This window comes from Lacerta agilis, chromosome 8, assembly GCF_009819535.1.
Source record: "Lacerta agilis isolate rLacAgi1 chromosome 8, rLacAgi1.pri, whole genome shotgun sequence".
In the NCBI taxonomy this organism is placed as follows: Eukaryota; Metazoa; Chordata; class Lepidosauria; order Squamata; family Lacertidae; genus Lacerta; species Lacerta agilis.
This window is the reverse complement of record NC_046319.1, coordinates 18,962,865-18,972,429: the sequence shown is the minus strand read 5'-3', so window position 1 is coordinate 18,972,429 and position 9,565 is coordinate 18,962,865. Positions and strand designations below refer to the sequence as shown.

General features: G+C 43.9%; 1 protein-coding gene across 1 annotated transcript in view; it reads left to right on the top strand.

Moving 5' to 3' along the window:
- Positions 1-2,880: 2,880 nt before the first annotated feature.
- TTC34 (tetratricopeptide repeat domain 34) overlaps positions 2,881-9,565 on the top strand; it is a 28,599-nt gene continuing 21,914 nt past the window's right edge. The window contains 2 exon segments of the mRNA XM_033156403.1: positions 2,881-4,552; positions 5,723-5,948. Coding sequence (XP_033012294.1) covers positions 2,943-4,552; positions 5,723-5,948 — 1,836 coding nt within the window. The 5' untranslated portion in view covers positions 2,881-2,942.

Genomic DNA, 9,565 nt, shown 5'->3' with positions numbered 1-9,565 from the left:
AAGAAAAATTGCAGAAAGGGTAATTGGTGTTAGCTTGCCTTCAATAGAGACAATTTATGCTACCCGAGTTAGGAAGAGAGCAGACAGAATTGTAGCAGATCCTTTACATCCCGGTCATCATCTGCTTGATTTACTTCCATCTAGACGTCGCTACAGGACTTCATATACAAAATCGGCCAGGCACAAGAATAGTTTTTTCCCCCTTGTGCCATTAAATTGTTAAATTCGTAGTTGTATAGCTGAAGGTGGGGTAAATTATGGGTGGGGTTTCTTTGCTTCTTTGTATTGTGAGAGGAACAGTGTCTGTATGTTTACATTGCAATGTAGCCGAAACAAATTCCAAGCATGTTGGAAAATGTACTTGGCCAATAATAAATTATTCCTATTCCTATTCCTATTGTCAAGTTGGCTCTGCCACTAAGTGCTCCCAATCCTGCATTCACATTCATGGCAAACACAGTTTTTGGAACATACCATTTGCCAAGAGAACATGGTGGTAATCTGCTATCTGTTTGAATTGTACACTGAGCTCATATATATGGATGGACATAACTGTTAGGCATGGTATTTCTGTTTTTTTGCTTTTTATCTGAAGCATAGGTGCCAACGCCCTGGGTGCCCGAGCACCCACAAATTTCAATGGTCACCCATGGTCACGGGGCTAAGCTAGCACTCCTGATCTGAAGTGCAGTTTTCTGCATTTCTGCCACAATTTGGGGTTTTCTAAAATTTAAATTATCATGAAAATTTTTCAGTGTCTCTGCAAATTTATCTTAATATACACCTTTCTGTATGCGGTCTTGATTAATTTTGGGCATTTTCTGTGTGCTGTTTTAACTAAACGGCACACTTTCCTCTGATGTATTTTTTGTACAAATTGCTTGAAGAATGAAATTGCAAAATTCAGGGTAGTGCAAATTTCAAAGAATAATTGTTTCCTGTTTTGTATATTGATTCATCAGAATTAATGAACCAGAGGTAGCATGCCCATTAGTGCTGAAGGGTCCATTCTGAGTAGCACCAACATTAGATACAATCCATTATCTGTGTAAGTGGATCTGCACAGGAAGACTGTCTTATACCAAATCAGACTATTGAATCCATGTAGCTCAGTATTGTCTACACTGACTGGGCTTTCAGACAGGGGACATTTCCAGCCCTACCTGGAGATGCTGGGGATTGAACCAGGTACCTTCTGTGTGCCAAACATGTTCTCTGCCACTGAGCTACCGCCCACAGACACAAATTGCTTCTCTGGCTGAAGTCCCAGGGCCTTTCATGCTCTCTCTCTCCCTCCCTCCCTCCCTCCCTCTCCCTCTGTCTCTCTCTCTCACTGCTGGGACCAAGCAGTCTGAGGCAGTGTTTACTGTCTCCTGGGAAACAGCTGAGCATGTGGTTGTCTGAGCTTCTCGTGCTTTCCCTGCCCCCATGCCTTCCTGCTTATGGGAGGCAAGTTCTACGGTGGATACATAGCCTGAAACAGGTATCCATTCTCTCCAGTGAAAGCAGGATGGGGGCCACCAGGAACCCCCAGCCAGGAATTCATGCAACCGCTTTTCTTACATGTGAGTCCCCACCCCTTCGACATTCTCTTGATTTCTCTGCTCTGATTTTTTCCACTGCCATCAGCAGATGGGGAAGGTGCCAGATAAATGGGAAGAGGATTCCCCTCCACCCTATAAAAACCCACACTTGCCCATTAGGCCTCAGAGAATATGTGAATCCCTGCTTACAACCCTCCCATAGAAAATTAGGGGAGGTGCGTGGGTGCATTATTCTAGCATAATTTCATGGAACTGGGTGCTCTTCCTCATATACAAAAGCAGGAGAGAGCTGTGCGTCCCTCTCCCAATATTATCTTTAGATCTGTTGGCAACTGGGCCCTCAAAACTCTCCCATTTGTGATAGAGGAATTGAATTTCTTCAAGGGAGGGGCAAATTATCCAAAGATTCTTCAGAGCTGAAGCTCCGGCAAGAGCACAGCTTATGTCTTCTTCTTCTTTTCATGTGGTGCAATGGGTTGGAGTGCCTGGCTCCTAGCCAGAAGGTTGGTGGTTTGAGCCCACCCAGGGATGACTGTGTGCAGGATTCCTGCATTGCAGGGGGTTGGACTAGATGGCTCTTGGGGTCCTTTCCAACTTTACAATTCTAGGCTTCTAGGCAGTGCTTTTTTCTGGGGGGTACGCAGGGGTACGCATACCCCTAAACATTTTGTGAATGTAACGGAAGAAGAAACTTTTTTAAAAAATTACATTTTTTTTGTTTCTTCTGTAGCAAAGTGAACCATCAGTTTGGTTGCTACCCCCGATGGCGGCCTCATTTCCTGTTACGGTGTTTCCTGAGTCTCAGACAGAAGTGAGTGTTTAATGTGTGGGGTAGGAGTTGGAATCTAGCATGGCGATTGGTCACTTTCGTTGTTACCACTTCCAATGGCGGCTTCTAAATACATTTTTAAAAGAAAGAAAAAAAGCACTTCTTCTAGGAACCTCCAGCCTGTGGTTCAAATGTAACTCTCCAGACCTATCTGTGAACTGCCCTGAGACCTCTGGGTATAGGGCACTATATAAATCCAAGAAATAATAATAATAATAATAATAATAATAATAATAATAATAATAATATCTGTCTGCCCCTTGGAATTCTTCTCAGGCCACATCCTTCACCAACCTTGCTTCACACCCTCTTTGAGTATTTTTGGCCGGCTGGGATGTGTCCCTGGATTCTGATAATGCCTTTTGCTTGCTCGGATGGAGGATGGAAACAGGTGAGAGAGAGAGTGTTGTAGAAAACAGCCAGCAGTGCTCTTCTTATGACCCCTTATGACCCCTTCAGGTGTATTTTGATGGATTGCAGCCACATAAATAAGTTAAGTCTTGACATTTTTCTATTTTTTTTTTAAAAAACATATATATTTAAAAACCAGGCTTGGAAGTGGAGTAAACATGGTTGCTGATAACAGAGAGGGCACCATGTCCTCTAAGGACCAGGCGAATCTGCTCTGTGATGCGGCGGAACAACAATTGGCTGCGGATGACCCTTCACTCGCCACTGCCTTCTACACGGCTGCATTCAGCTGCAGCGTCCCAACAGCTGTCGAAAAAGTGGCTTCCCTGGGAGAACAGTCACGTGCCAAAGTGACGGTCACTTTATCAAAGTGGTGTCGGGATGGCGGCCCCATACCAAAGATTCAGTATGGTGGCCTGAACTACACATCGCTCAGCGTTGAAATGGCAGCCATTTTTCTCTCGACCCTTGACCCCAACAACATGGCTGCCTCTCTCTGCAAGATGGAGTCCCTGCTCAAGCTGGGCCGCTACGAGGAAGTGCTGCGGCGATGCGACTCTCTGCTGGACGCCCAGCCTTGTGTGGAGCTGGCCCTCACCAGGGCGTTGGCCCAGGTGCTGTTGGGCACCTGCTTCCAAAATGGCATCACAGGTTATCTGCGTGCTTTTGCGGAACGCCGGGATGAGACTGTGAAGTTTGTGCGCAGTCGGCAAAAGGAGCACCTTCAGCGGATAATCCAGGCGGTTTTTGACTTCGTCTCACTTCAGGAGAAGACTCGCTGCGGCAAAGGGGGCTTGGGAAATGGGCAGAGTGACTGCTACGACTTCCTGGTTGCCATTTCACCAGAAGACATCCACACCTGCCAGACCCAGGCAGCCCAGCTCTTGGAGAAGCACAAATGCAAGGAAGGCGTCTCTGTCTACAGCAAGGCAGCCAGTGGTGCAATCTGGGACGAAAGAGCGTCCGGACTGCTCATGGACAGGGCTGCTGCATACTTCTCTCAGGGTGGGAGGGTGGCAGAGATGATGCAGGACATGACGGCTGCCTTTGAGGCAAACCCCAGCCTGTCAGTGAGGCGCTTTGAAGCACTTTTCACCACAGGGGATGCTGAGAGGATAGAAAAGCATGCCAGAGCAGCCCTGGATCTGGAGTTTGCTGCTTACAGAGAAGCTGTGCGTGCCAGACCTGAGGTCCGGAGTGACAGTGGTAAGGAGCTTCTCTCCCCAGTGATCCGAACCCTCCGCTTCCTCATTCAGATTTCTCCGGGCGCCGGGCGTGAACTAAATGTCCGTTTGGCAGACTGCTCCCTCTTGGAGGGCAGTGTCCAGAGTGCCTTGGAAATCTGCAACCACCTTCTGGATTCTGAGCAGGAGACCTATTACAACACCCTTCTTGCCCTCCGGGGGTTCTGCCACCTCCATGACAAACGTTGTGCAGAAGCCCTTCAGGATTTCCAGAAGATCATAGAATACAGCTCCCCACACCCCAGCAGTTGCATCAAGGCTCTCTGTGGCCGTGGCTTAATCCGAGCTTGGGGAAGTAATCCTTACCTGACTGCCCTGGATTATATCACTGCCTGTAGGTTTAGATTTGAGGAGACCAGCTTTGTCATCAAGTCCTACATACCGTGGAACCAAAGGGGCTTCCTGTTGATCGTTCTACAAGAGGAAGCAAGGAAGATACTGGAAAGGAACCGGGACACCAAGGGCAGCACAGCTCCCCATCAGAACAAACCAAGAGGGCTGGATGGATTCCAGGTGAAAGAAGGGTAAGCAAATCTCACTGGGACAATGCTTTAAAAGACAGGTGAGCTGATATTGTAGTGCAGGGCTGGGGAACCTCTGCCCTGTGGGACAAATTAGACTCAGCAGGCCTCCCCAATTGGAAACAGATGCCATTTTTGCTATGCCACACTCACCCAGACGTCCATCTGGCATCATCATACCTATAGGGCAGGTAAAGATGTGGCTGGGCCTGGAAAGGTGTTTCAGGCACCTTTAAGCACATTGGTGGCACCTGCAAAGTCCTGTATTGGAGTAGGGAAGCTTTTCGGCCCAGCGGGTCAAATATTTATCTCCCCACCTGCCCACAGGCTGACTTTGACAGGTGGATGGGGCCCAACCACCTCTCTTGGGCACTTCTCCATTGCATGTGTGAAGCTCTCCTTGACTTTTTTTTAATTAAAAAATATTTTATTTTGACAAAGTGATAACCATAATTAATAAGAATAAAAATGTGCACTCCACCACCGAGACCATTCCATTGTAACTATCCAACCTCTCAAAATTTCAACCCCTCTTGCGAAGGTTTGACCCCTTTCCGTTTTAACAGTACAAATTCTACAAACACTCTCCATTTCTCCTCAAAATCATTTCACCTGCATATTCCCAGTCTTACCTTAATGGCACATGTTAATTTATGATTAATAGCTATATCCCACACCTGTTTATACCATTCTTCCATTTTATATTCTGTTTGCCCCTTCCACTTCCTGGCTATAATAATTCATGCAGCTGTCAATAAATTTGTGAGCAAGTCCTTCACAGCCTGTGAACCTTCCACCCCGTTGTAAATTGATAATAATGCTACCACTGGACTTTCGGTCAGCTTTAACCCAGTGATTTCTTTTATCTCCTTAAACACCCTTTGCCTGAAAAATTGTACATATTTACACTCCCACCACATGTGAACATAATTCCCTGTTTTCTGGCATCCCCTCCAACGTAACACCGAATATTCCTTGTTCTCCTTGACTTTTAAGCCTCTCCTTGTGCTGAGCTTTGCACACCCTGCAGAGACCTAAATAACGCTATCCATCTTTCCTGGAGGGCTTCTGTAGACATGTTGTTTGGATACTGGAAAGACCTGATATACAAGTGTTAGAGAACAAGAGAGAGATAATCTGTGGGAACACCCCTACTTCTCCCCTTTTTTTCAGCGATGCATCTGGAGCTCACCAGCTGGCTTCCCTCCTGTTGGACCTGGATGCTTCAGATGAGACATCTCAGCTCCTCAGTGCTGATGCTCTGTACCAGATGGATCGATTAGATGAAGCTCACAAGGTCCTGTTGGTGGCTCTCTCCAAAACCTCCCAGAGATCTGCCTTCTTGGCCAGGCTGGCTCTGCTTCAGTTGAAGAAAGGCTTTCTATACGATTGCAACCAGGTAAGAGCAGTGGGATGGGGGAAGGCATGCCAAAAGAAGGGAAAAAATCATCACTAAGGAAGCAACAAGGTAAAATGATAAAGGGTAACAAAGTGAAATGAATTTTTCAATCACTATATATAGACGGCGGGTGGCGCTGTAGTCTAAATCACAGAGCCTAGGGCTTGCCGATCAGAAGGTCGGCGGTTTGAATCCCTGCGACGAGGTGAGCTCCTGTTGTTCGGTCCCAGCTCCTGCCCACCTAGCAGTTCGAAAGCACATCAAAGTGCAAGTAGATAAATAAGTACCGCTCCAGTGGGAAGGTAAACAGTGTTTCCATGTGCTGCTCTGGTTTGGCAGAAGTGGCTTAGTTATGCCGGCCACATGACCCGGAAGCTGTACGCTGGCTCCCTTGGCCAGTAACATGAGATGAGCGCCGCAACCCCAGAGTCGTCCATGACTGGACCTAACAATCAGGGGTACCTTTACCTTTAAGGAGGCAACAATGTAAAATGATAAAGGGTAACAAAGTGAAATGAATTTTTCAGTCACTATATATAGACAGAAAACCTAATGACTTTGATACCCATAGATATGTTAACAACATTTATTACATAAAAATGGGGTTGAATCTTAGAGTAAACAAAAACAAAAAAAACACACATGAAGAGAAAAACATCCAGAAAACAAAAGGAAGTGGACAATCTTTCAATGGAGTTTTTTTAACAGAGGTTGGATGGCTACAACTTAGGAATTCTTTAGCTGTGATTATCAGGGGTTGTGCTAGATGACACTTGGGATTCCTTCCAACTCTATGATTCCATGAGAATACCAAATATAAAAACTCTGTAATACAACAACTGAAATAGATAAACATGCAAACCGAACGTATGTCAGAATAATATATACACAGTGTGTAAACAACCATGGAATAATCTAAGTGAAAAAGAAACCCTCTATGCTGTGTATAATATGTTCTTGTAGTTCTTCAGTCGTATTCTTTAGATAATGCTGAAATGCCACCATAATATGTTCTTGGTCAGGTTTCCCAGTCCAGCCCACAACTGCTTCTTACCCTAGAAAGAGAGACGCATTCACTGTCTGAGTGACTGTACTCCAAATGGTGCTGCACTATAATAACTAGTTTTTAGCACACAACCATTGCATGGCAGCTGAAATAATCCACAATGGTAGTTCTACTCTGCATACGCCCATTGAAGTTAATGAGTATGACCAACTTAGTCCCATTCATTGCAATAGGTCTACTCTGTGCAGGACTCAGTTGAACACAACCCAGTGCCGTTACGCTATCAGTTAAGACCTAAACTATGTGAACAGCTCATCACATGGGAGAGTGGGGCAGAGCATCTGCATTGCATTCAGTGGGTCCCTCTTCAGTCCCTGACTTTTCTGCTTAAAAGGGTAAAGTAGCAGGCAGGGGGAAAGTCTTCATCCTGAGACCTTGGACAGGGGCTGCCAGTCAGAGCAGACTAGAAGTAGCCAGTGTGGTACCCCTACAGATACTATGAATTCCAACTCCCCATCCCTGCTGTGACTTAAATCCCCATTCTGAAATCCAGATGTGCGGTGAACCATTGGCAGGGCAGGAATTTTTGCAGGGGTCATCCACAAAGTGCTTGTAGGCATGGTAAGCATTTTTATTTTTAAAAGAAATTAAAAATCAAACGGACGCCCTTTGGCCATGAATTAATATTGTCGACATTTGGAAAGCTAATTCAGAACAACCTATAACTTGACAGCAGAGGGCACTCTTATCTTTGCTTAGGACTCGCAGAAACTCACAGCATCTGCATAGGAACCTATTTTAGCTGCTTTTTGTAGAGATGCTCCAAGACACATAGCCCCGGCTTACATGCAAGGACATGGCTGTCTAGGCTTTGGAGAGCTAACAAAAACATCTTAATCCTGTGCTATTTTAACACATCACAACTCTGGGGGGGGGGGGGAGAGAGATCCTGTAATCTGTAAGGAACTTGCTTGATTGGATCTGCTCCTACCAGGCATATTGGGAAAGGGAAAGGAGTGAGATAGGGCAATGAAATCTCTGCCCCCGGCTGCTGGAAATCTTACTCTACCCCGCTTCCCAGAAACTACCTGCATGCACCCGATTTGCTCTTTCCAAAACAATACCTGAAATGAAACACAGCTATCCTTCGGAATTTGCACTTCTCCACATTTTGCAACGCCTTTCTCCAATCCAAAAATATGTATATTAGGGGAAAGTGTGAATAATAAAATGTAGTGCATCTAAATATGTGATGTTGGGGGAAATTGCTTGCAAAAGTTGTATGTCAGGAGAAATTTGCACTAAAACGCTGGCAAATTTCAATGCTTTGTTTTTTGTTTTTTTAATTGCAAACTGACATGCAAATGTGGAGAGCTGAACCTAAATCTTGGTGCTGGTTCCTCTTTTCTCTGTTTCCTTTTTTTATATATATATAATTTTTATTATTTTTACACTAAAATACTACAATGAATCCTTGACAAACATTTTCATATATTTTCCATTTGGCTACCAAGCCGTGACTTCCGTCAATCCCTTCCAGTGGTTTTCTAATTTTTAACTTAATATTATACTTCTTTAATCAACCATTGCTTACATTTTCAAAAAAAAAAATTCCCTTTACTTTACTATCCTACTTACAATAATAATTCTACACATTCACTACAAAACTTCTTGAAATCCTATTAACGTATTCAAATGTAAATTGTCTTTCAAATAGTTCGTAAACTTTAACCAGTCTTTGATGAATTTCTGGTCCCGCTGCTCTCGGATTCTTCCCGTTAGTTTGTCCATTTCTGCATATTCAGTCAATTTCACTGTCCATTCCTCTTTCGTCGGTAATTCTTCTTGTTTCCATTTTTGTGCTAGAAGAATTCTAGCTGCCGCCGTTGCGTATTGGAAAAGTCTAATATCCTTTTTTTCAATGTCTGTACCTACCATACCTAACAAAAATGCTTCAGGTTTCTTAACAAAATTATATCTCAACATTCTTCTTAACTCATGATATATCATATCCCAATACACTCTCACCTTTTTACATTCCCACCACATGTGAAAAAAGGTACCGACATTTTGTTTACATTTCCAACACTTATTGTCTGACTTATACATCTTAGCTAGTTTAACTGGGGTAATATGCCATCTATACATCATTTTCAATAAATTTTCTTTTATTGACGTACATGCCGTAAATTTCATTCCTTCCCTCCAGAGTTTTTCCCAGTCTTCTAGCATAATGTTGTGTCCAATATCTTTTGCCCAATGAATCATCACCGATTTCACTTCTTCGTCTTTTAAGTTCCATTCCAACAGCATTTTGTACATCTTAGCAAGTACTTTAAAGTCATTATTAAGTACTTCGACTTCGAACTTTGATTTTGTCTCGCTAAATCCCGTCTTTTTCATATCGGTTTTAAACATTTCATTAATTTGATGGTACTGCAACCAATTATTAACATGTTCTTTCACTTCCTCATATGGTTTTAATTTCCATTTATTACCTTCTTTTTTGAGCAGTGTCTCATAAGTTATCCATTTCTGACTCATATTTGTCTTTTTCAAACTGATTATTTCAATTGGGGATAACCACCATGGTGTTTTCCTTTCCAGCAGG